At 56.9% G+C, this 27,640-nt stretch overlaps 2 protein-coding genes across 3 annotated transcripts; both read right to left on the bottom strand.

Annotated features, from left to right (window-relative positions):
• Window positions 1–5,184: 5,184 nt before the first annotated feature.
• On the bottom strand, window positions 5,185–15,442 carry foxq2 (forkhead box Q2). The gene is made up of 2 exons (XM_088622193.1): window positions 14,592–15,442; window positions 5,185–6,344 (listed from the first exon to the last, which is right to left on the bottom strand). Exons 1-2 carry the CDS (start codon window positions 15,291–15,293, stop codon window positions 5,952–5,954), a joined length of 1,095 nt encoding a protein of 364 aa, XP_088478319.1. The 5' UTR covers window positions 15,294–15,442; the 3' UTR covers window positions 5,185–5,951.
• A 2,121-nt stretch (window positions 15,443–17,563) lies between these two features.
• Window positions 17,564–26,366, bottom strand: pias4a (protein inhibitor of activated STAT, 4a). 2 transcript variants are annotated; one of them, XM_088622555.1, is made up of 11 exons: window positions 26,268–26,366; window positions 24,469–24,868; window positions 23,918–24,002; window positions 23,707–23,748; window positions 22,384–22,474; window positions 21,961–22,089; window positions 21,767–21,872; window positions 21,486–21,559; window positions 21,101–21,261; window positions 20,860–21,014; window positions 17,564–20,558 (listed from the first exon to the last, which is right to left on the bottom strand). In XM_088622555.1, exons 1-11 carry the CDS (start codon window positions 26,292–26,294, stop codon window positions 20,329–20,331), a joined length of 1,500 nt encoding a protein of 499 aa, XP_088478681.1. In that variant the 5' UTR covers window positions 26,295–26,366; the 3' UTR covers window positions 17,564–20,328. The 2 variants fall into 2 exon arrangements, with proteins under 2 accessions (XP_088478681.1, XP_088478682.1); XM_088622556.1 differs by lacking the exon at window positions 26,268–26,366 and adding an exon at window positions 25,903–26,220.
• Window positions 26,367–27,640: the final 1,274 nt, after the last annotated feature.

Raw genomic sequence — 27,640 nt, forward strand, 5'->3', positions numbered from 1 at the left:
AGAGAGTTGTGCTGTGGTCTAGAGAGATGTGCTGTGGTCTAGAGATATGTGCTGTGGTCTAGAGAGCTGTGCTGTGGACTAGAGAGCTGTGCTGTGGTCTAGAGAGCTGTGCTGTGGTCTAGAGAGCTGTGTTGTGGTCTAGAGAGATGTGCTGTGGACTAGAGAGCTGTGCTGTGGTCTAGAGAGCTGTGCTGTGGTCTAGAGAGATGTGCTGTGGTCTAGAGAGATGTGCTGTGGTCTAGAGATATGTGCTGTGGACTAGAGAGTTGTGCTGTGGTCTAGAGATATGTGCTGTGGACTAGAGAGCTGTGTTGTGGTCTAGAGAGATGTGCTGTGGTCTAGAGAGCTGTGCTGTGGACTACAGAGCTGTGCTGTGGACTACAGAGCTGTGTTTTTGTCTTCCCCTCTGTCCAGGTTTCTGTGGAGCTGTGATTTCTGGTGGCTCAGGGGGTAGTGAGGACAGCAGGGACCCAATCAGCAGAATGGTCACTCAGCCCTCCAGCCACAGCTGACCCCTGTGACCCTGGCCATGGCCCACAGGTCATGGGTCACGAGCCAGAGACCCAGGAGGAGTCAGAGCTGCCCTGGCCAGAGAGCTGTTGCCATGACAACTCTTCTGTCCTGGGAGGCAGCAGGCTGGACCCTACCTTTACTCTCCTGGTCCTCCCTGGATGCCCTCAAGACTGAAGACCGAATGGTTAGGAGCGCCCCCTGCAGGACCCCAGAAGAGTTCCCTTTGGAAGGGTCCTTAAAGACCACGGCACTGTTCTGAAGAGTAGTGGTGCTCGCACCGGAGTCCTGGCTGAGCTCTGCTGTGGGATTTGCACGGTCTGACTCTACGTTCCCCAAATTTCAACAGGTGCAGCAGTTTCAATTCAGTTCAGTTCAATTCAAGGTGCTTTATTAGCATGACCGATGGGTACAATCAGTCTCTCTCTCTCTCCTTCCCCTGCCCTGCTGTGTAAAGACCCCCCTGTTGCTGCAGCTCAGCGATAGAGAGGGTCCTTTCCTGGATGTGATGTCTGCAATCATCTGGCACGAGTGTGAAAATGAAATCGTTATTACGCTTCATCAGGATCGCGGGTCTCGCCTCTTCACAGGCGGCGGGAGACAGCGCCCCCTGGCGCCCTCCTCTCTCAGTGGGCCGTCGTGTCGGTTCAGTAGAGCTCTACCTCCCCCTGCTGGCGGCTCTCGGTCCGGCAGGGCTGGCTGTTCCTCCGGCTCCTCGCTCCTTTATTCCCCCGCAAAAAAAAAAGAGAGAGAGAGAGACCATGCACGTGCTCTCCCGGGAGCTCGCGGTCGATGCCTCGTTCCACCATCTGCCCGAGTGCAGCTGCCAATCAACAGGTCCGCGCGCGACCCGGGGGGGGGGAGGTTGTTCCCGCTCGCGCGCGCGCGCTCCCAGCACCATGCGCATCACCGCTGGAGGGACAGAAGCGCGGGGCTCGCTGCACAGACCCCAGACAGAGGAAGAAAGGAACAGCGTGCAAAGAAGGAGGGAGAGGAGCGATGTACTGGGAGGGCAAATTACTGTTAAGTGTAATGTGTAGGAAAGCGCCGCGCACAATGCATCCGATCGATCAGCAATTATGGGTCCTTAAAGCAGAGACGGGCTCTATTGTTCCTGAGCAAAGCGCTGCAGCTCTGTGCTCTCTCACCCACAGCACTGGCTCACGCCTCGGGGTTCGGGGACAAACGCGCCTGCTGGGATGGCAGATTTTCCTTTCGTTAAATGGTAGTTTAAGGATCGCGCTGCCGCACTGTGCTGGGCGGTTGTGCTTGCGCGGGTGCAGCTCTCCAGCCATCCCCTGAGTCAGTCCTGCGGTGCTTGCCGGGAAGGAGTTGCTGTCTGTCTCGGGCCCATAGGGGGTAACGGAGACCGAGCTGGTCATACTCCGGGCGGCCTCTAGGGGCGGCGTCGCGGCAGGTGTTCTCGTCTCCCAGGGGTGGCGGCGGGGGCGGGGACGGGGGGGGTAGAGAATGTGGGGACCGGCTGCCTTAGGGGCTAATAATCCCGGGGCTGGGGACGGAGGGCAGTGGGGGAATTAGGAAGGAGCTAATCTGAGGGCTGGGAGTCTTACCTCACTCTCTGATCGGTAATCAGACGAGAATCCTTGGTTGTAATCCCGGCCCCCCTGAGAGCCGATTAGAGGAGGGAGATTAAACACAAACCCTGGGAGATCTCCCCCCCCCCCCCTCAGCACACACCTCACAGATCAGCACAGCCGCTGAGACCCCCCACCTGGAGCCCCTGGCCTCAGGGCGTCAGCAGGGGGGACAGGCCCGGGACATCCAGCCCCTTTCTGTCAATTCGGGGTCGCGGGGGAACAGGAGCCTATCCCAGCAGGCAACGGGTGCCAAGCTGGGGTACGCCAGTCCATCGCCGGGCAGACACGCACAGATACTCGCTCCTCAGCCACCCAGGGCACCCCGGGGGACTGGGGAGAACATGCAGACTCCACACAGACAGCACCCCAGGTCCAGAACCGGGCCCAAGGCCCCAGAGCTGTGCTCAACATTGTGGACCCCCTCCCCTCCCTTCAGACATATGCAGCGGAATTAAAGAGCTGCTGGCAGAGGATTTGCCTTGTGTGCTGCCAAACGAATTAAACAAATTAAGAGTGCCAAATGAGTTCTTAACCGTAGGGAGGTTTAGCTAATGGGCTGGGGGGAGGCGGGGGGGGTCTTGTGTCAGAGGCGGCGCGGGTGGCCACCCCAGGAAGGGAACAAGCCCTCCTTCAGGGACTGGACCCGTCTCCGGGTCAAATCAAATGTAACAAAAAGCACACATTGTCAAGAATAAATTGCTGGAGATCGTCGGAGCGCAGAGAATCAGGAGTCGCAGCACATACAATAGCAGCAGTCAACATGCAGGTTAACAATAACATAAATCGGTATACAAAGGGTACACTACAGATCAAGCCACCGATATCCAAATAAAATTCAAGGAAAAGCACACATTGTCGAGAAGAACCTGCCAACGCTCGTCGAGTTGCTGGAGTGGTGCTGGAAAGGAGATCGTCGGAGCGCAGAGAGGCAGGAGCCGCAGAACTGAAGGCAAAAGAAAAAGGAGCAAGTTAACAGGATATCGGACTTGCAGAATCGATTCATCCCGAACCTCCAGCGGGCAGATAAGCAGGTGGTGCTCGACTGAGGACCAGTTCAAGAACAGGTGTTAAATGAGAGATCGTCGGAGACCAAAACCCAGCCTGTGAGAGCCAGAGTTCTCTTTATCGAGGAAATCAGTCGGTCAATTGATCAATAACTTGCAGGTGTTCCCACGTCTTAGGGACAGGAGATATCTAAGAGTCACTGGCCCCTGCAGTTCGTGATGTCCTCTGTGTGCAGAGCATCTCTTCCTTTCTGCAGCTCTGGCCTCTCTGCCTGCGGTGCTGAGTCTGTGCGAGGGGCAGATTTGGCTTTTTTCTCTTCCTTTCCGTTCTTCTCTTCCCCCTGTTCTTCCTCGCTCTTCTCCCTCCCCTGCTGTGCAGCGGACCGCAGGTGGAGGGGCATGCTGAGGTCCTGCCGTTGGAAAGGTCCGGCCCAGTCCGGCCCTGTCCAGCCAGCACAACGCTGACCAGTGCTTTTACTTTGGTTAACTCGCAGGTTACCCTGAAGGAGCCACTGGGATCCCTCTCTGCCAAGCCGGTCCCAGTGATGCAGCCCAGTGGCCCAGTGTCTCAGTGAACTAGTGTCTTAGCGTCCCAGTACCCCAGCAGCCCATCACCCCAGCGATTTAATGTCTCACTGACCGTGTCTCTGTGAACTAGTGTCTCAGCACCTCAGTGATATTGCAACCCACCAACCCTGTGATTCAACGGCTCAGTGCCCCTGCAGCCCAGAACCCCAGCGATTCAATCTGTGAAGGACCTAGTGATTCAGTGACACAGCTCCCCAGTGATTCAATCTGTGAAGGATCTAGTGATTCAGTGACACAGCTCCCCAGGGATTCAATGTCCCAGTGCCTCAACGATTCAGTGAACCATCATATTAGCAACCCAGGGTCCCAGCAATCCCAGCAGCCCAGCGCTCCAGCAACCCAGTGTCCTGCATCAGTGTCCCAGGCTACTGGAGCCTGAACAGGTGTGTGCTGTCCCTCCTCCAGAAACTGTCCCACCCCTCTCGCTCTTGCCCCCCGCCCGCTGGCCCTCCCTCTCCCAGCGGGTGTCAGCGCTGCAGCAGTTAGCTGATTATGCTGTGTGATAAGCTGCCTATTTTTCGAAACTGCTTGAAGATTTTCTGGCTTATCTGGGGGTCTTATCCTCAAAGCCAGCTTTGGACAACCCGCTCAGCCTCCTTAGCGCCAGGATTGGGCTCCCAGCAGCACAGCCTGATTAGGCGCTAAATAGGCCAGAGCTGTGCGGACAGGTTCACTTTCCACAGCTCCGAGGCGCCACATCCCGCACCCATTTCCACAGCTTTCCAAGGAACTACATCCCGGGAGAGTTAGAGGGTCTGATGATTATTAACGGACAGGCTCCCTGTTGTCTTGTTTAGCTCTCCTGGCTTTTAGTGGCTAATTGAGCTGAGAACCATGTCCTGCCAGGTTGTGAGAGAAGCCAGGGTATCAGCTGCCACAGCCTGGCTGAACGTCTTGTTGCAGACTCCTCCCACCCTTTGTGTAAAGAAGTGCCTCCTATTCTGTTTTAAATGCACTTTCAAGTAGTTTCCACCTGAGTCCTTTTGGTTTGCGATTCCTGTTGATTCAACACTTCTACTGTCATTGTCAACTGCTGGTCAAAGTGCACAACATTTCAAAAGTAAAACAGTACCCAGTATCGCCATATATACTGAATACAAGATGGATAAAGCTTAGCAAAAAATTATTACAAGTCGAAAACATATTTGCACAATTCGAATGACCGCCTGTGATCAGTTTGGCTTTAATTTTATTAATCCAGTTTATCGATCACCTTAGTAGCCCTATACAATTTCTTGTATTAGGAATGTATCTTTTCACATACCCCAGCCTGCTCTCCATGAGACACACAGACAGGGAGAGAAGCTGGGGGTCAGAGCACAGGGTCAGCCATTTATACAGCACCCCTGGAGCAGCTGGGGTTAAGGGCCTTGCTCAGGGGCCCAACGGAGTAGGATTCCTCTGCCGGCCACAGGATTCGAACCGGCAACCTTCCAGCCACAAAGCCACCACACCGCCCTGTGTCATAATAAACACGAGACATATTTTTTGTATACAAAAGTGTAAATTTTATTTGATTCAAAAAGGTCTTCACAAGCTTAGACAGTATTTACAGATTTTTTTTCTTGAGAGTATTGTCATGTAGCTTTGGAAATAAAGGAAAAAGCACTACACTGACAGCCAGTGTCTTATACAGCCCACTGACACTGGAGTGGCCTGTGATGTGTCTGTTCCACAGCCCACTGACACTGGAGTGGCCTGTGAGGTACTGTACAGTGTCTGTTCCACAGCCCACTGACACTGGAGTGGCCTGTGATGTGTCTGTTCCACAGCCCACTGTCACTGGAGTGGCCTGTGAGGTGTCTGTTCCACAGTCCACTGACACTGGAGTGGCCTGTGAGGTGTCTGTTCCACAGCCCACTGACACTGGAGTGGCCTGTGAGGTACTGTACAGTGTCTGTTCCACAGCCCACTGTCACTGGAGTGGCCTGTGATGTGTCTGTTCCACAGCCCACTGTCACTGGAGTGGCCTGTGAGGTGTCTGTTCCACAGCCCACTGACACTGGAGTGGCCTGTGAGGTACTGTACAGTGTCTGTTCCACAGCCCACTGACACTGGAGTGGCCTGTGAGGTACTGTACAGTGTCTGTTCCACAGCCCACTGACACTGGAGTGGCCTGTGAGGTACTGTACAGTGTCTGTTCCACAGCCCACTGACACTGGAGTGGCCTGTGAGGTGTCTGTTCCACAAGTGTCAGTGTCTCTGCACTGGGGGCTGTAGTGGGTACACTGGGGCACAGTGCCGACTGGTTCTACATGAGTGAGGGCACTTGTATGGGCAGGGACAGGGGCAGGGGCAGGGGCAGGGGCAGGGGCAGGGCCCGGCGTGCAGGCAGGGCCGCCCAGCTCCAGTACACTCTGGCCGGGAGGCAGGGGAGGTAGGGGGGCGGGCAGCACCAGCAGGGGGTCGCCCCTGGCCGGTGCGGGAGGTAGGCAGGGGGCAGGAGGGGGCAGGCCAGTTGCCCCGCCACCCTGCGGATGCGTCGCCGGGCGCGGCGCCGGTGGTAGTCGCCCTTGGAGAAGTCCTGGTAGTTGGCGGGGTGGATGGCCCAGTAGTGCCCCTTCCCGCTGTCGCTCCGCCCCGCCTTGACGAAGCACTCGTTCAGGGACAGGTTGTGCCGCACGCTGTTCCGCCAGTTCTTATCCTGCAAGACCAGGGCGGGAGGGGCAGAGAGGGGCACATGGGATACAGAGGGGCACAGTGGGGCACATGGGATACAGAGGGGCACAGAGGGGCACATGGGATACAGAGGGGCACAGTGGGGCACAGAGGGACACAGAGGTCAGACTCGGCCCCCAATCTCCCAAACCCACACCCACACCCACTGGCCATGTCTGCCAGCGAGCCTTGGAGGAGCCCGAGAAAACGGTCTCACCTTCTCCGATCTTACAGACTCAGGCTACAGCATCGGAGCCAGGAGCAGCTCTGGGCGGGACAGCACTGTAATCCGCTCAGCTCAAGCACTTGTTACCACAGTTAAAGCCGGAGTTTCTGTGCTCAGCAAGGAGCTCAGGGCGCCCAGGACAAGTGTGCGTCCTGTCAACAGGATTACCGGCCTGCTCCACATCCCACAATCGCATCAGCCCCGCTCCCAGTCTGTCCCAGCATCCCTGGCTCTGCACTGCTGCACTGTCCCAGCCTCACAGGAAAGAACGCAGATTCGGGACCCAGGACTGGAGAATCACCCAGGATTCCACACAGCAGACAAGCTGGAATACACACAGCCACACACTCACAATCCTACACTCACACACACAGCCACACACTCACAATCCTACACTCACACACACAGCCACACACTCACAATCCTACACTCACACACACAGCCACACACTCACAATCCTACACCCACACACACACACAGCCACACACTCACAATCCTACACTCACACACACACACAGCCACACACTCACAATCCTACACTCACACACACAGCCACACACTCACAATCCTACACTCACACACACAGCCACACACTCACAATCCTACACCCACACACACAGCCACACACTCACAGTCCAACACCCACACACACAGCCACACACTCACAATCCTACACCCACACACACACACAGCCACACACTCACAATCCTACACTCACACACACACACAGCCACACACTCACAATCCTACACTCACACACACAGCCACACACTCACAATCCTACACCCACACACACAGCCACACTCTCACAATCCTACACTCACACACACAGCCACACTCTCACAATCCTACACTCACACACACAGCCACACACTCACAATCCTACACTCACACACACAGCCACACACTCACAATCCTACACTCACACACACAGCCACACACTCACAATCCTACACTCACACACACAGCCACACACTCACAATCCTACACTCACACACACAGCCACACACTCACAGTCCAACACCCACACACACAGCCACACACTCACAGTCCAACACCCACACACACAGCCACACACTCACAATCCTACACTCACACACACAGCCACACACTCACAATCCTACACTCACACACACAGCCACACTCTCACAATCCTACACTCACACACACAGCCACACACTCACAGTCCAACACCCACACACACAGCCACACACTCACAATCCTACACTCACACACACAGCCACACACTCACAATCCTACACTCACACACACAGCCACACACTCACAGTCCAACACCCACACACACAGCCACACACTCACAATCCTACACTCACACACACAGCCACACACTCACAATCCTACACCCACACACACACACAGCCACACACTCACAATCCTACACTCACACACACACACAGCCACACACTCACAATCCTACACTCACACACACAGCCACACACTCACAATCCTACACCCACACACACACACAGCCACACACTCACAATCCTACACTCACACACACACACAGCCACACACTCACAATCCTACACCCACACACACACACAGCCACACACTCACAATCCTACACTCACACACACAGCCACACTCTCACAATCCTACACTCACACACACAGCCACACACTCACAGTCCAACACCCACACACACACAGCCACACACTCACAATCCTACACCCACACACACAGCCACACACTCACAGTCCAACACCCACACACACACAGCCACACACTCACAATCCTACACCCACACACACAGCCACACACTCACAGTCCAACACCCACACACACACAGCCACACACTCACAATCCTACACTCACACACACAGCCACACACTCACAGTCCAACACCCACACACACAGCCACACTCTCACAATCCTACACTCACACACACAGCCACACACTCACAGTCCAACACCCACACACACACAGCCACACACTCACAATCCTACACCCACACACACAGCCACACACTCACAGTCCTACACCCACACACACAGCCACACACTCACAATCCTACACCCACACACACAGCCACACACTCACAGTCCAACACTCACACACACACAGCCACACACTCACAGTCCAACACTCACACACACAGCCACACACTCACAATCCTACACTCACACATACAGCCACACACTCACAATCCTACACTCACACACACAGCCACACTCTCACAATCCTACACTCACACACACAGCCACACTCTCACAATCCTACACTCACACACACAGCCACACTCTCACAATCCTACACTCACACACACAGCCACACACTCACAATCCTACACTCACACACACAGCCACACACTCACAATCCTACACCCACACACACAGCCACACACTCACAGTCCAACACCCACACACACAGCCACACACTCACAGTCCAACACCCACACACACAGCCACACACTCACAATCCTACACCCACACACACACAGCCACACACTCACAATCCTACACCCACACACACAGCCACACTCTCACAGTCCAACACTCACACACACAGCCACACACTCACAATCCTACACTCACACACACAGCCACACTCTCACAATCCTACACTCACACACACAGCCACACACTCACAATCCTACACTCACACACACAGCCACACTCTCACAATCCTACACTCACACACACAGCCACACTCTCACAGTCCAACACCCACACACACACAGCCACACACTCACAATCCTACACTCACACACACAGCCACACTCTCACAATCCTACACTCACACACACAGCCACACTCTCACAGTCCAACACCCACACACACACAGCCACACACTCACAATCCTACACTCACACACACAGCCACACTCTCACAATCCTACACTCACACACACAGCCACACTCTCACAATCCTACACTCACACACACAGCCACACTCTCACAATCCTACACTCACACACACAGCCACACACTCACAATCCTACACCCACACACACAGCCACACACTCACAGTCCAACACCCACACACACACAGCCACACACTCACAATCCTACACCCACACACACAGCCACACACTCACAGTCCAACACTCACACACACAGCCACACACTCACAGTCCAACACCCACACACACAGCCACACTCTCACAATCCTACACTCACACACACAGCCACACTCTCACAGTCCAACACCCACACACACACAGCCACACACTCACAATCCTACACTCACACACACAGCCACACTCTCACAGTCCTACACTCACACACACAGCCACACTCTCACAGTCCAACACCCACACACACACAGCCACACACTCACAATCCTACACCCACACACACAGCCACACACTCACAGTCCAACACCCACACACACACAGCCACACACTCACAATCCTACACCCACACACACAGCCACACTCTCACAGTCCTACACTCACACACACAGCCACACTCTCACAGTCCAACACCCACACACACACAGCCACACACTCACAATCCTACACCCACACACACAGCCACACACTCACAGTGCAACACCCACACACACAGCCACACACTCACAGTCCAACACTCACACACACAGCCACACACTCACAATCCTACACTCACACACACAGCCACACACTCACAATCCTACACTCACACACACAGCCACACACTCACAGTCCAACACCCACACACACACAGCCACACACTCACAATCCTACACCCACACACACAGCCACACTCTCACAGTCCAACACCCACACACACACAGCCACACACTCACAATCCTACACCCACACACACAGCCACACACTCACAGTCCAACACCCACACACACACAGCCACACACTCACAGTCCAACACTCACACACACAGCCACACACTCACAATCCTACACTCACACACACAGCCACACACTCACAATCCTACACTCACACACACAGCCACACACTCACAATCCTACACTCACACACACAGCCACACACTCACAGTCCAACACCCACACACACACAGCCACACACTCACAATCCTACACCCACACACACAGCCACACACTCACAGTCCAACACTCACACACACAGCCACACTCTCACAGTCCAACACCCACACACACAGCCACACTCTCACAATCCTACACTCACACACACAGCCACACACTCACAATCCTACACTCACACACACAGCCACACTCTCACAGTCCAACACCCAAACACACACAGCCACACACTCACAATCCTACACCCACACACACAGCCACACACTCACAATCCTACACCCACACACACAGCCACACACTCACAGTCCAACACCCACACACACAGCCACACTCTCACAATCCTACACTCACACACACAGCCACACACTCACAGTCCAACACCCACACACACAGCCACACTCTCACAGTCCAACACCCACACACACACAGCCACACACTCACAATCCTACACTCACACACACAGCCACACTCTCACAATCCTACACTCACACACACAGCCACACTCTCACAGTCCAACACCCACACACACACAGCCACACACTCACAATCCTACACTCACACACACAGCCACACTCTCACAATCCTACACTCACACACACAGCCACACTCTCACAATCCTACACTCACACACACAGCCACACACTCACAGTCCAACACCCACACACACACAGCCACACACTCACAATCCTACACTCACACACACAGCCACACACTCACAATCCTACACCCACACACACAGCCACACACTCACAATCCTACACCCACACACACAGCCACACACTCACAATCCTACACTCACACACACAGCCACACACTCACAGTCCAACACTCACACACACAGCCACACTCTCACAGTCCAACACTCACACACACAGCCACACACTCACAGTCCAACACCCACACACACAGCCAAACTCTCACAGTCCAACACTCACACACACAGCCACACACTCACAGTCCAACACTCACACACACAGCCACACTCTCACAGTCCTACACTCACACACACAGCCACACACTCACAGTCCTACACCCACACACACAGCCACACACTCACAGTCCAACACCCACACACACAGCCACACTCTCACAATCCTACACCCACACACTCACAGTCCAACACCCACACACACACAGCCACACTCTCACAATCCTACACTCACACACACAGCCACACACTCACAGTCCAACACCCACACACACAGCCACACTCTCACAGTCCAACACCCACACACACAGCCACACTCTCACAATCCTACACCCACACACTCACAGTCCAACACCCACACACACACAGCCACACTCTCACAATCCTACACTCACACACACAGCCACACTCTCACAGTCCAACACCCACACACACAGCCACACTCTCACAATCCTACACCCACACACACACAGCCACACACTCACAGTCCAACACCCACACACACAGCCACACTCTCACAGTCCAACACTCACACACACAGCCACACACTCACAGTCCTACACCCACACACACAGCCACACACTCACAGTCCAACACCCACACACACAGCCACACACTCACAGTCCAACACCCACACACACACAGCCACACACTCACACAATCCTACACTCACACATACAGCCACACACTCACACAATCCTACACTCACACATACAGCCACACACTCACACAAGACACACTCTCACAAGACATGCTCACATAAGAGCATACGGACACTTACAGTACCACTAGATTCTTCAATAGCTTCTATCCACAAGCAGTGAGACTGGCGAACACATTTAGCCATCCCCCTCGGACCACACCTACACCATCACCATCTACCTCTTTATGATTTCTTATCTATTGCACATCTCCAGTCATTGTTTACACGTCTGTATTGTTTACATTCAAACTGTCTACATGTTTACTTGCACATTGTCTACTGTTTGTTTGTATATTGTCTTGATGCACTGTTTGCACTTTGTTTTGTTTTTTACACTTGTTTTACAATCGAGAGACTTTCTGTAAGTAAGAATTACATTGTACCAGTACCGGTTACATATGGCAATAAAGTTCAAGTTCAAGTTCAAGTTCAATCCTACACTCACACAACAAAACACATACAATCCTACACCCATACACACAACCAAACACCCTCTGTCCTACACACAACCAAACACATACAATCTTACACTCACACACAACAAAACACAAACAATCCTACACACACACACAAACCAAACACACACAATCCTACACTCATACACACAACCATATACACACACAATCCTACACACACACAACAAAACACACACAATCCTACACACACACACAACCAAACACTTCATCCAACACTCACACATATAACATACATGCACTCACATGCACACCCACGCACTCACACAGCTCTGAGAGTTACATGTTTGAGCTCTGCTTCAGGGTGAGCCCTCTCTCCACTGCAGGGACTGGGAGCCTGTCACGTCCCAGTGCAGACATCGAAACGCATCACACGCTAGGGGAAAGGCTGAGAGCAGGCTTGCTCCAGCACTGGGGAGCACTGGGGCAGGACTGAAAGCCCCCAGCCCACGGCTACTGCCCCCGGCGATGACATCTGGGTCTCGGCAAGACCAACACCAACAGAAACGTCTTGATACAATAGATGATCTCACAGCCACTGTCACTGAAGCATCCTTAAAACATGTTTCTTTTGCGTCTCAGCATCAGCTCACTGTCACAGCGCTGCAATCGGACCTGTGGATCCAGTTTAATCCGCCTGAGACAGAACCAGCACCAGCACCAGCCCTGCAGTGAAGCTCACAAGTCAGAGCACTGCAGTTACACACCACTGCCACAGGCTGTGACACTTAATGATAAAACTAAGTGGCAGTTGGAGACTTTTCCATTCTTTTTAACAAAAGCACTACCTCCACAGCCATAGTATTATACTGATATGACACCAGGTTCGAAGCAGTCTGGGGCTGTACTTCACATCTCGCACGTAGTATAACGATACCGTACAGGCTGAGCTAAGCATGATGCAATCAGTGTTCGCCAGAGCAGGATGTCAGGACCTGCAGGCACTCTCGCAGTCCAGACTTCAGAGCGTCACAGGGCCACCACCTCCCTGCAGCACTGCTGGACCTCCAGGACCAAGACTGGACCCCTCTGACCTGGTGCTTTTGGGATCCAGCCACTGAGAGCTGGTGTGTGGGGAGCAGACTGGCGCATCATCCAGGTGGGGCTGCACACTGGTGGGTGTGGAGGGGAGACCCCATTACCTGTAAAGCGCTCTGAGTGGAGTGTCCAGAAAAGCGCTATAGAAGTGTGAGGAATTCCTGTTCCATCCCAAGTGTGTCCATGAGACCATCAACCTAATTCCTTTCTTAGTGAGACACAGGACATCTGGATGTTGAGTGTTATGGTACATTACTCAAGCCACTGGCCTCAGTTCAGAGCCAGTCACCTAGAAAACAGCTTGCAGTCGGGATAGAAGACCTACACCTGAAAAACACCCATCCAGCCCGCTGGGACGTCACCAGCTTACTGGATCCCAGCAGCTCCTCCAGCCTCTACCTGAAAGAAGCCAGGGCCACAGTTTCGACCACCTGGCCAGGCAGCTTGCTCCACACTCCCACACCTTTTGGAGTAAAAAAGTTCTCAGACTTAAAGCCACTTCCATGTCGTTTCCCCTTGTGACCTCTGGTTTGTGTTTCACTGCCACTCATGAAGAAGACAAACACTTCTGCCCTGAATGAAATCATCAGACCAGCCATGTAGCAGAGCTCAGGTGGCCCTTGGGCTGCTGTAGCAGACAGCGGGCAGGTGAGAGCTCAGAGCTGCCGGAGTCGCTCTCCCGGGGAGCTGTATGCGGGCTGTTTCAGCGTACCCCCGAACCCTGGCTTGCAGCATTCATCTAATTATTCAATCAGACAAAAAAAACACAACTGAGCTGCAAACAAAGCGCTGCAGATCCTACAGCACACCTAGCGGGAAGAGAGCCTATCAGATGAACTTTAAAAGGGATTAAAAGGCGTCCAGTACGTGCACCTGCAGCACTGGCCCGCCCGGGGGGGTACCTTGCTCTTGAAGTAGGGGTAGTTGTCCATGATCCACTGGTAGATATCGCAGAGCAGCAGCTTCTTGTCCCGGGAGGCCAGGATGGCCGTGGAGATGAGAGCAATGTAGGACTGGCCGGGTTTGTCCTGGGGGCCGTCCGAGCTGCTTCCTCCCCGCTCTGCGCCCCCTTCCTCTTCACCCTCGCCCGCCTCTCCCCCGGGGGCCCCCCTGCTCTGCGGTCTGGGGGCGTCCCCGTCCGAGAGGGGCTCTGCCCTCCCGGCGCCCTTGTCGAACAGCAGGTTCTCGATGCTGAAGCTCAGCCCCGGAGGGTCTCGCCCGCCGCCGCCGCTGGCCATCCGGCCCCCCCGCTGGCCCTCAGTCACAGCGCTCGCCCTCCGCGTCAGACTGCGAGAGGGACCCCCGTCCCCCCGTTCCCAGCAGAGCTGCCCCCCCTCCAGAAAGCAGAATCCCGCCCCGAGCTCCGGCAGTCGCATCCGGCCAAAGCCCGGCTTTTGGACGGGCTGGACCGGAGCAGGAGAATCCTGAGCCTCGAGCCCCTCCGGTGCAGCCGTCCGCGGGGCCCCCCCGACCCCCAGGGGTGCGTCTTCCTTGTGACCGAGACTCCCAGTGCCCCGCTGGTTCTGCGGGAGCTGGACGGGCTGGTGTCCCCCTGCTGCTGGCGGAGGCCGGCCTGGCGTGCCCTCTGCCCACTCCTCTGGCATGCAGGGTGCTGGGACCCCCACCTTAAATACAGCCGGCCGCGCCGTTCCTACCCCTGTGCAGTGGAAGGGAGGGGATTACTGCCCCCCCCCCGGCAGTAATTAGTGGGGATTACGCGTGCGGCTCAGCAGACGAAGGTGTTTACAAGCCTGCTGCTGGGACACCCGGAGCTGCTTCGCTGGGGCTCAGTCCGGCTCTAATCCCACTAAACCACTTTTTGCTGGGGCCGAGGGGGGGGATAAGCGGCTCGGGGTATTGATTTTCCGAAGGCGAATGTGTCTCTGGGTTCCGGGGGTCTGCGAGGAAGGGCGAGGCCTGGAGTATCGGCCACGGCTCCCTCTCGCCTCCCGGCGCGGATCGGCGCTCTTCCTCCCTGCCGCGAAGCTGGAGGCACGCGAGGCTCTTGCACATGTCTCTCTGTTCTGACACCCAGCTCCGCCTCACATATTAAGAAGACCAGGTCACTGGATTGGCCATTGACAATTTCTTATATCAGGAATTTGTCTTTTCACAGACCCCAGCTTGCTCTCCATGAGACACACAGACAGGGAGAGAAGCTGGGGGTCAGAGCGCAGGGTCAGCCATTTATACGGCGCCCCTGGAGCAGCTGGGGTCAAGGGCCTTGCTCAAGGGCCCAACGGAGTAGGATTCCTCTGCCGGCCGCAGGATTCGAACCGGCAACCTTCCAGCCACAGGCACAGAGCATCCCCACCGCCCCTATTAGCACGACCAGACCCTGTGCTTGAGGTCCAGCAGCAGCTCACTGGAAGCCGAAGGGGAGCAGGACAAGCGATGCGTAGGCACTGCCCTGAGGGTGCGGGACGAGCCGGGAAGCTGACGGATGTGGTCCTTCTAACGATGAACACGCCGCCGCCTACTCTCGTCAGGAAAGCCTTTAGAGGACTGCGAGGGTTAAAAACTCGTTCATGTCTTCCGAGCTCCGAGCTAATGACCTGTCCTCCCAGCGCCTTGACGAGCAGCACTTCTGTCTTTCAGATCTCTGGTCCTGTTTCTACAGACAGCAGGGCCTCAGCCAGGAGACCCGGCCAGCAGGCTCTTGAACCCCTGGACACCCCCGCAGCATCACACCCCGCAAGACTGACCCCAATTCACCTCAAGTAATTGGAAAAAAACATCAGGAATGACAACCCCAAAACGTGTACCCCCCCCCAGAAAAAAAACAAATTCCCCAACTGGGGCTGCATTCCTCCTGCAGACAACTCCCGTCCGCTGTGCAGAGGTGGCCAATCCTGCTTTCAGCAGCGGAGAAGCACAGAGCGGAGCGAAACGCCCAAGACTGCCCTCCAGTGGCCATCCTTAATACTGCAGGCACATCCACTGCTACTTTTCCCCCAAGTCAGTTTAGGGTTTAACACCGGAAAAATAAAGAAATTCATATTGGATTCTCTACAGTAGCAATATTGTCGAAGGAGCAGTAAAATCTTAAAGCCGCAACACTTACCACTTCTCTCATGCCCCAGGACACACAGAGTGAGGCTTGAGGTTACTGCACCACCTTGCAGGACAGCTCAGAAACAGCACCTGCAGTGGTTTAACATGCTGGAGAACTGAAGCGAAGCTGATGAAAGATTCATGCTTCAGATTCTCCTTGGTTCACAGACTCCAGGGCTGCAGACCGCAGCAGGAAAAGCCTGGGGTTGCTTTACAGTCTAGGCCGGCGACAGGAAACCCTAAATCCCCCTTGCAATAAGACCCCCAAAATATCAGGACCACGCTGCCCTCTCCTCGTCTTTCCACACAAGTGCTGAAGTGACTCAAGCACTTTGTTAATGATGAACTTGCATTAAAACCCATTTTAACAGAACTCATGAACAGGGTAGAGCCCCTGAGCTTGTCTATCTTACAGACAGGGTTCTGATCGTGAATAAGGTTCTGGCTCAGAGGAGGGAGGCCCTTCAGCCCAGCTGAGCCATTTGGAGCAATTTGATCCAAGATCTCATCGAGCCGTGTCCTGCCGGCAGCCAGGATATCAGCTTCAACGTAAAAGCTGGGTACCCTGTTCCCTACACCCACAACGCTTTGTGTAAAGAAGTGGCTCCTGTCGCCCATTTTCAATGCACTGCCACCAGCCCCCTCCACAGATCACCTGGGCAATGAGGTCAGGACGTTTCCTCTTCTCTGGGGGCCGATATTCACATTTTTAGAACAAACCCAAAAAAACTTTCTGAAGAAAAAAAAAAAGGCATCAGCCCCCCCGCCGGTCGGACACAAGGCAGCAGAGAGGCGGAAAGCTAGCGGCACAAATCACAGCTTGATAAAATATTATTTATTAATTTTTTTGTTGGCTTTTTTTTAATATGAACATATAAAAAGACACTTAAACATTGAACATGTACACCTGGGACTGCGAGCCCCCGCCGGCCTGTCCGTCCCACCCCCCCACCTCCCTCGCTCGCTCATCCCAGCGCGGTGGGGAAAAGACTGGGAAAGTGGGAATTACTGGATTTTGCAGCGGTGCTGAATTCACCTTTTATTAGCTTTCAACACTGGGAACCTGGGGAAACACTTGCGTGGTTTTGAATTCCCCCCAAGCCAGTCGGACACAAGTTCTCGTTCTTTTGTTACAGCATTTCTTACAGACAGCGTGTTGGTACAGTACAGAGCTGGGACTGCCGGCCCTGTCGCAGGGGGGAGCGAGAGAGCCTGGGGGCCGGGGGGGGTGTCCATTTCCTAGAGGACAACATCCCCCCACCACCAAGACGCAGGAACACAAGCAGACTGGGCCGCTCGCCGCCCACTTGAGCCCAGCGCGACCCGGGAGAAGAGAAGAGCTCGGACCGGACCGGACCGGGGCCGGAGCTGGAGATCCGTCCTCGCGGCGCTCCGGTAGGGATCGCTCGGCGTGGCCAGCGCTCGGAGACGCGTCCCTCTGGGGGCTCCTGCAGCTCCGGAACGGGCCCCAGCCCCGAAAGCACTCTGGGGGAAGTCCAAACGTTCCCGCGGGACACCAGGGGGTGAAGGGCCCTCGGATCGATTACGCGGCCGGACCCCCTGGCCGGGGGGGGGACGGCGGGGCGGCTGCAGAGGATCGCTTCTGGGGGGTCCGGTTTCTGTGGGAACGGGGGTCCGGGTTCGCTCTACGCACAAGACAGACTAGCACACATCAACCGCATGATTAGTTTTAAAAGACGACAGTAAAACCTGGAGCAGTGGGGGGCAGGGGGGGAGACACACAGCAGAGCGGAGGGCTGGCGACCCCACCAGGCCGGGAAACCGGACCGCGAACCGGGCCGGGCCCAGCTCCGTGCCCATCTCGCCTCGGGACAAGACACACGGCCGCGACAGGCGAGAGCAGGAGACCGGGCCCGGCCCGCTGGAAGCATCTCCAGCGCGACGCCGCACTATCGACGTGCCCGAGGACAAACTCCCGTTAGAAGAGCAGCTGAATCCGGATTCTGTCTGATCAAATCGAGGAGCCTCACCCTCTCGAACCCACGCTGCACGCCTGGAACGGGCCGGACGCAAACATGGAGAGCCAGGGACAACGTCCCACTGCGCCAGCCCCCCAAAAAACACCAAGCAGGAACTTCAAGTGCCCCCTCTCCCCCCAACACACGGCAGGGTACCCCGCATCACTTCAATCTCAGAATACCCCCACGCGCCCCCCACCCCCCCCCCACACACACACACTACAGCAGGTGTGGTACCGGGGCAGGTCTCCTCTCACCACACTTTTTAAACCACCCCCATTCAACAGAGCGATCTCTCCAACCCCCACTGCGCGCTCGGATCTTCCCCCAGGGAGCCGACTGCTTCGCGTGACTGTGAGGCTCTGCGGCGCAGAGAGAAACACAGCCGCGCGATCGCGAACCACGGCGGCCTACCGCGGACCCGGGTGCCCCCCCAGGCTGGGCAGCGCCTCCCGGTCCAACGCCTGAAACCGGCTGCCACTGAGCAGCAAACTCAAGACATGCTCCGCCCCTCCCCGGCATCAGACTCCACCCACCCCCTGTCCGGACCGCCTCCTGCCTCAAGCCCCACCCCTCTCTCCACCCACCACCTCACTCCAGGTCCCACCCCCCACTCAGGTCCCGCCCCCCTCCACCCCCACTGCCAACAGAGCCGCACAATTCCACATCATCTTCCCCGGATCTCTGCCGGAATATCACTGCCGCCGCCACTAGGACAAGAACTCCACTCCGCGCGAGGAATCCCACGAGGGGTAAGAAAGTCCAAAACCACCCGCCCCCCCCCCCTCACCACCCTCCACGAAAAAAAAAAAATCAAGTTTTAAAATTAAATAAAAGTCAGCTGCTGTCCATCCAGCCCTCTGTCCCGTGGTGAGGGGTTCGTTTCCACAACAAAAAATCCAGGGAGAATCCCCTCCTGGCTTCGCGTCCTCCGCTCCCTGGAGGGTTCAGGCCCAAGTGCTGCTTGCTGCATTTCTCTTGCTGAGACTGAGGTAGGTGATCATCTTCTCGGGGGGAGAGACGAAACGAAACCGGACCTCCGGGTCGCGGCACCGCAGCGGAGCTCTGCTGCAGAGGAAAAAGCCGGGATCCATCCCGCATCCCAACGGCGAGTCCCAGGTCAGCGTCCTGCACCCTACCTCACCCCCACAACCCCACTTTCAGATGAAGTCTCTGAAATCAGACTTATCATTTTTTTTTTTTTGCACGTCTTTAAGCTATGAGTTTTATTAAACTACTACAGGAGCACGACGACGCGCCCCCCCCCCCGGGCACCCCTCCTCTCCCGCGAGAGAGAGCGGTCCGAGCCCCAGAGAGGAAGAGTCACAGCTGCGAGCCGAGGAAGAGGGGCGAATTCCGGGGATGGAGGGAGGGAACCTGGTGCCTCTCTGAGCTGCAGGGAGAAACACAGGAACCGGGAGCAAGGTGGGGGGGGTCTGGGGGTGCCCCGTTGCACAGTAGTGCGCAGAAGAAGCCAGGCGTTGGACTGGCCTCCAGGACATGTCCGCAGTGGAGAGAGAGTGTTTGTGGGGGGAGGGGAGGGAAATTATTTGCTCCATCGCTCCCTCCCCAGTTCGCCCCCAAGCGCTCTCCCGTCCAGCGACGGTCAGTAAGCAGTGACCAGGTCCTTGTCGTAGCCGTAGCGCCCCCTCTTGGGGGGAGGGCTGTCCTGACTGTCCTCTGTGTCCTCGCTGTCCCCCGCCCCACCTCCCTCCTCCTCCTCCGAGGAGGAGTCCAGCGTCAGGTCCACCACGGCCGGAGCTCCGGCCACTGCTGTCTTGCCGCTCAGGCTGGTGCTGCTGTGGGCCGGGGAGTGGCCGTTCGCCTCCGGGGAGCCTGCGGGGGGAGGCAAGAGGCAGGCTGGGGTTAACGGAGCCTGCTCCTCTCTGGGGTGGCACAGCGGCGCGTTGGGGCCCCGAGTTCAGTGCCTGACCTGGGGTGCTGTCTGGGTGGAGTTTGCATGTTCTCCCCGTGTTCTTAGCTGCTGGGTTAACGGGCTTCTAGGAAAAGAGCGCATGTCTGCCCTGTGAGGGACTGGTGCCCTGTTCTTGCTGGGATACTCTCATTTTCCCTTCTACATTTTCCCTTCCCTTCCTCAGCTTAGTAACCCCTCCCCCCCTCCTCCCTCTGTTCTTACACATGTCCAGCAGGGGGCACTCTGGCGTGTTGCTGCGCTCCCTCTCTCTGTCCCTCTCCTTCTCCTTCTCCGCCCGGATGGGGCGCCAGGAGCCGTCGGCCAGGTACTCAATCTCTTCCACGTCCTCGGTCTCCTTCAGGATCTCCGACAGCAGCCTGGTGGGGGTGGGGGGGGGTGTCAGGGTTAGATCGCCGGCAGCGGCCCGAAAGCCGCGCGGCGAGAGAGGACGGGCAGGACCCACCCGTCGATGATCAGCAGCTCGAAGGGCGCGGGCTTGTCGCACACGGGGCAGGTCCAGGTGGGCTTCTTCTCGTTCATCTGCAGGAAGAACACGGCGTCGAAGCACTGCAGGTGGGCGCAGGTCAGCACGCGGCACGGCACGCCCAGGCGCATCTTCACCAGCTGCAGCGGGGCGAGAGGGGGCGGGGGGGGGGGGTGAGCGCAGCTCTTGGGACGGCCCGGCCCACCCTCCCCAGACAGGGCCCCCCGGAGGAGCAGCAGCTCCCCTCTGCAGCTGGACGGCTGCCCAGACTGCGCGCAGACTCTACACACGGCGTCCAGCGGGCTCAGCGGAGCGGTCAAGGCGCCAGGAGGACACGCCGGCCCCGGCGGCCCCCCGGACTCACCGGACAGATGAGCGACACCCTCAGGCCCGTGGTCGCGATCTCGCTGTCGGGGTCGAACCGCAACTTGTCCTGGACTAGAAGCAAAGACACAGAAGCTTCAGAGAGAGGGGAAAAAAAATCCTTTTATCGGGGATGTGAATTCAGGCTCGGAGGGAACCCGCAGCACAGACTAACAGAACGAGGGGGGAAGGGCTACACTCTGGCCAGGGGTTAGACAAGCGGGGGGGAGGGGAAGGCGAGGAGGAGCTGGAGGTCACAGAAGGCACCGGCCGTGATCCTACTGAGTTCTCTGCAGCGTTCCGCACTCTCCACCGAGAAGCGCTTCAACTTGCTGAAGAGCTCCGCCGACGTGAACACCTGGACCAGGTAGAGCGCCACGCAGTACCGCTGCGGACAGAGACAAGCGGGTCAGGCTGGCCGCGGCGCCGGTGTCGCGCGGGGCGGGGCGGGGCGGCGGGCGGGGGCGGGGGCTCACCTTGCCGAAGTTGCCCCAGGTGACGGTGACCCGGTTGGTGGCGGTGGACAGGTGCAGCCAGGGCGTGATGTTGATGGGGCGGCAGGGGCGGCGCGGCTCCACGCCCGGCTTGTTGGAGGGGTAGTAGCCCTGGCGGCCGCAGACAAGGGCAGAGGTCAGCGTGGTGGTGGCGGCCCCCCCCCCCGAGTGCCAGCCCCACCCCCACCACCACCGAGCGTCAGCACACTAACTCTGCCCCCCACCCCCCTCCCAACCCTCACCCCGGGGCCCCACAGTCGAAAGAGCCGCGCGGAGGTCCCGCCACAGCTGGGCTCGGCTCACCGAGGGGGAACGCTAGCCGAGCCCCAGCCGCCCTGCCCTTCGACCCCACCGGGCGCCAGGGGAAGGAGCAGGGATAAGGGGGTCATGCCAGCGGAGGCGTACCGGGACGTGGCAGTAGCCCTGGTTCACTTTGACAGCGATGTTGGGGGGATACTGGTCCTCCTGTGGGCAGCTGGTGTCCGTGTAGCAGATCCTGCAGAGGAGCACACAGCTGGAGTGACTCGGCAGAAACCAGGAAGGGACGCGCGGCAGAAGAGTAAAGACTTGCGAAGGGTTACAGCGATGACAACATCCCTATAGCGCCCGTGTCATGAGAAACTAACTTGGCTGCCGAGATCCTTCCGACCTGGAAAAGTTCAGTAAATCGCAGCTGATCCGGTGAGTCACTGATCAGCGAACATCACAACTGCTCACACGAACCAGCCTGCGCTGCCTAACCCTGTGGGCATTCACACCCCTGACCTACAGGAGAAAGGGGCCGGCATCTGGATTTCTGTCTGTAGTTCGTATCCCGCGGCCGGCAGAGGAATCCTACTCCGTTGGGCCCCTGAGCAAGGCCCTTCACCCCAGCTGCTCCAGGGGCGCCGTATAAATGGCTGACCCTGCGCTCTGACCCCCAGCTTCTCTCCCTGTCTGTGTGTCTCATGGAGAGCAAGCTGGGGTATGTGAAAAGACAAATTCCTAATGCAAGAAATTGTATAGGGCCAATAACGTGATCTTATCTTATCATACAACATTGATCGGTGCCCTTAAACATGTCTAACACTGGAGGCAGTTCCTACACTACAGTATTCCATGTAGCTATTCAGGAAATACAACTGCAGTACTTTCCTTTTTCCACACTGTGCCTTATTTCCCCTCAGGATAACTGTCAGGCACCGAGACTGACTGGCGTGTGCTGTTCAGTACCCGAGCCCTGATCTGCTCGAGCACCTGCTCCGTAACCGGTCACTGCTACATCCTGCAGCTCCAGGGGCGATTAAACACTGGACAGCGGCCTCCTCCCTCCAGCAACCCCTGAGCCGACCGCTCTGCTACGGGAGCGAGGGATGGGATGAGGGAGAGACTGGGGCTGCCCAGCCCGAGGAATTCTATCAGAGCCCGGTCGATAATGTGAAGATCCGGCTGGGTGCCCCCTTTGAAGACTGCAGTCTAGCTTTTCTGCTGTGGCACCACGCTGGGGTCAGGCTCCAGTTTTCCCCCCACATCAGAGGATACACGACCTGCACTTCCAAAAAGCTACCAACGTACAACCAGTACAGATATTTAACCTCTGTGAACATTCAATATCTCAAAGCACAGCAGCGGTGTGAGCCTTGAGCATTGCACTCAAGTGTTTCCCAGGAACAGTGATCCCGTATTGAGCCTCATCTTCCTGCGACAGAGAGGGAGACAGGCGAGATTCCCCAGAGAGAGCACACTCACCTGAGCACCACCTGGACAGACTTCACCCCAAGGCGCAGCTCCCTGGAACAGGAGACAGAGCGATCACTCAACACGGTTCTCTCTTTTTTTTGGCATGTAGGACATGTAGGTATTAAAGCACGAGCCTGTAAATCTCCGGATAGTAACCAGATGAAGAAGAGGTGGGTATTGAGCTCCTGCAGGTTTGGGAGCAGAGAGAGAGAGAGCTCACCGAGAATTCCTGATCTGCTCCACCTGGCTCTGGGACAGCTCAAAGGTGCACGGGCTGTCCTGGAGTTTCTCGCTGTTCTGGGGCACTAGGGAGACAGAGAGACAGTTACAGACCAGACTCGGGAAAGCTCTGCCAAAAAAGACTGTATCCCAGCGGCCTCCCCCTGGACCTGGGCAGTGTCTGTAGGTTTTCCAGGTCTCTTTAAAGCAGCAGCACCTGCAGGTTGAAGCTGTTCAATTGGTCCAATTAAGCCACAAACGAGCATCTTCAGCCATCAAGACCTTGGCTCCAATAAAAACCTGCAGTTTGCAGGGAAGCCGGAACCCGGGACCTGTTGGACAGTCCTGCTCCATCCCAGGTGCTGCTGAAAAGACCGAGAATCTTGTCTCCAGTGAGCTTCTGTTCACAGGGGTCACTGAAGGTCGGAAATCGCAGAATAAGAGAAACCGAACTACAAAGCAAACAGCAGGAAACACAGGAGGGAGAGGGGAGACCACACAGGAGAAAGGGCACGGCCAGCAGCTCTCCCGGACGGGTCGGGGGGGACTCACCGAGCTCGGTGGGGTGCAGCAGCACGTCCACAGTCTTGTAGAAGGGCAGGGGCACCAGCTTGACGTCGGTGGGGGGGGTGGCGGCGGTGGCGGTGGCGGCGAGGCCGTTGAGGTAGTCCGCGCCCTGCGGGGGGGCCGGGGCCGGGTGCGGGGGGCTGCGGGCCGGGTAGGGCGCCTGCAGCAGCTCGGGGGGCCGAGGCCGCTGCGGCAGCCAGCCGGGCGCCTTGGGGAAGCGCGACTCGTACAGCTGGCGGATGGTCTTGAGCAGCTCCGGGCTGCACTCGCTCTGCACCAGCCGCAGGGCCCGGCCCACCAGGTCCTGCTTCAGCCCGCTCTTGCTGCGGCCCATGGAGGACAGCAGCGTCTGCAGGTCCGACACCCGGAAACTCTTCACCATGTTCTGCGGGGCGGAGAGGAAGACAAGAGACGCTGAGCACCTCCTCTCCGGACCCTGGACCCCCTCCCCGTCCCCCCAGACTCGTCGACATGCGCTGGGCGACCTCCTCCTGCTGCACCCCAGAGCCCCAGAGGGCTGTCTCCCAGGCGATTGGGGTCCCCTCTCCCCGAGAGCCTTCACATCCGGACTCCACCCCTTCCTCTTCAGAAGCGCTTTGCCCGAACTGGATCTGTCTGCCCTTCGCACCGCGGGCCGCACTCAGAACCCTTGTTCTTTACTGGAAAGCACTTTAAGAAGCAGCTTTGAAAGGCGCTATATAAAACAAAAGATCCGCACGCAGCATCGACTCCTCTCCCCAAGCAGGAGACCAGAGGCACCGCTGTGGAAACTGGCGACACCGGGCAAGCCCTCCCAGCGCCCGGCTGCCTCTCAACACAAGCCCTTCACCCCAGGGCGAGCCAGCCGGACTCGTCTTTGCTCCGCCTGCGTGCAGCCCGCAGACGCGGCCGGACCCTTACAGAGCAGCCGACACACCCGCCGGGGGCTCGGACAGAAACCCACGGGCGCAAGACGTCACGCCAGCGGAGCCCGAGAGGACTAAAGGCGAACAGGGCTGACGACTTCTCTCAATCAAACAGCACGGAGTTCTCTCTAAATCCATCCGGCGAAAATCAGACTGCAACAACAGTTATGATCAGCTTTGAAGCGGGGCTTCCGTCTGCGTCGGCTGTTGCCCGTCTGCACACCGGGGCGCTGCTGGCTCTGCTCAGCCGGGGAGCACCAGCGCAGGGGGGCTGCTTTGCATCTCCGCCGGCTGGGGATCAGGCACGGGTGACGGCAACGACGGGTCGGGACTTCTGCGCTGCTCGGCGTCTCCAGCCACAGACGCCGACAAGGGTGCGCTCATCGGGGTCACCGCGGCGCCCCCGCCTCACGCTGGCGCCGGCCAGGTGCCGAGCCCGAACACCGGCCCTGCAGCTCCCTTCCCCCTGGGGGCAGCGGACAGGTCCGCCTCTCTCTCGCCGGGAAAAACACACCTCGTCGCTGTCAACCCGTGAAGACGGAAGCCCCTCTCACGCCGCGCAGGGTCCCTTCAGCTGCAGGCACACGCCGGGTGCGAGGTGCCGAGCTTGCAGGAGGGGAGTGAATGATTAAACCCGAGCCGCTCCGATTCCCCGCTGGCGGATGTTTTTATTTATGGATCTATCATTCATTATCCCATATGCCAGCGACCCCTCTTCACAACGGCTCTGCCCCCTGGCGTGAATCTCCCTGCCACCCCCAGCCTCGCCGCGCTGGGCTCCCCGCCCTCCCCAGCCTCGCCCGAAGCCCCCGCTCGGCTGCCCCGGCCGCCCCCCGGCCCCTTGCCCAGCCGCCCGGGAGAAAGCAGCTCTCGACTTGCCATCGCTTCCACTAGCTCGGCCGCCATCTTCCTCCAGCAGCCCCGCGAGAGCCAAAACTAAGAAAGCGAGCTGGCCGCCAATGAGAGGCCGCGGGGTCACGTGCGGGGGAGCCGGGCCCACCAATCGGCGCACGGCCCGGTCACGTGGTGCGGGGGACTGCGCAAGAAAGGGGCGTGGCCGCTGGCTCTTAAAGCGACAGTGTTAGCAAAAAGTCGGGTCACACTTCCACATAGGCTGCCAGTGGCGCGCTAGGCCTCGGCACCCTAAAAAGGCGCATGGGCTGCCTGATATCACGGGGTGCCACCTTTTAGAGCTTGATAACCCCGGAATGAACGTGCGCTCCGAGGCAGCGCCAGGGTCTTCTTACATTAATCGCGTTTCTTTAGCGGTGTCAGTCGGAAGACAGCATGAGTCTGGGAGACTCCAGTCCGTATCCAGAATTCTACTTCACACCTCGCGTCCAACCAAACGGCTTTAGGAGAAGGAATGCAATGTGCGTTTTTAAACAGGTCCAACATCTTAATTAGATCATATCTTTTTTTCTTATCGACAGAAAGGCTTATGGAAATGTTTTTGTCTGGAAGGTTTGTAGAAACCAGTGTCTGATATTTTGCACTTTGTTAAAAAGATGGAAATGAGTGTCAGAATTGTGCATTCTAGGAGCTGGATCCAGGAATCCATTTCCATGTCTTTGAAGCTGAACAGCTCTTGTAAAACTGAATTAGTTAGGAAGGACACAAAGATACGCACACCCTGTAACCCCAAGTCCTTCCACAGACTGTTCATTCGGAATGATGTGCCAGGCATGACATCTCCAGCTCTAGGCTGTGGATAATACACAGTCGCCCCACCGTTCATGAAACCTTACTTTTTTTCCCCCATTTCCATGTTAACACACCAATTTCGCAGTAACACACACTAACACTCAGTAACACACAGTGTGAACATGTCTGGCCAGTGAGCAACCCCACCAGCAGGAGGAGGGTGGAGGAAAGATGAAGATGGTGAATGGCTGTGCCGGATCTCCCATGGGGCCGTGCTGGCACAGCTGCTAGGGCCTAGGACATTTTTAGGGCCTACGAAGGAGGGAAACACTCCTGACTGACGAGCTGAAACAACATGCTTGGTCCACATCAACAATCACACGCTCTCGAGCAGCTGTTCTAGAAACTAGAAGTGTGGAAGTGATGGTCTCTCGACTCGCCCCATCAATCGCCTGGTTTAGCATGAGAAGAGCGTAGAGAGGTTATGAGGAGCCATCGTAAATAGCTGTCAGTGTTTGCTGCTTTGTCCTTGTAACCCACTGAAAACTGAAGTACCCCTCCTTAATTCTTACCGCGCGTGTGTGTGTGTCAGTGTGTGTGTCAGTGAG

Source organism: Lepisosteus platostomus, chromosome 27 (assembly GCF_059453375.1).
Source record: "Lepisosteus platostomus isolate fLepPlt1 chromosome 27, fLepPlt1.hap1, whole genome shotgun sequence".
Classification (NCBI taxonomy): domain Eukaryota; kingdom Metazoa; phylum Chordata; class Actinopteri; order Semionotiformes; family Lepisosteidae; genus Lepisosteus; species Lepisosteus platostomus.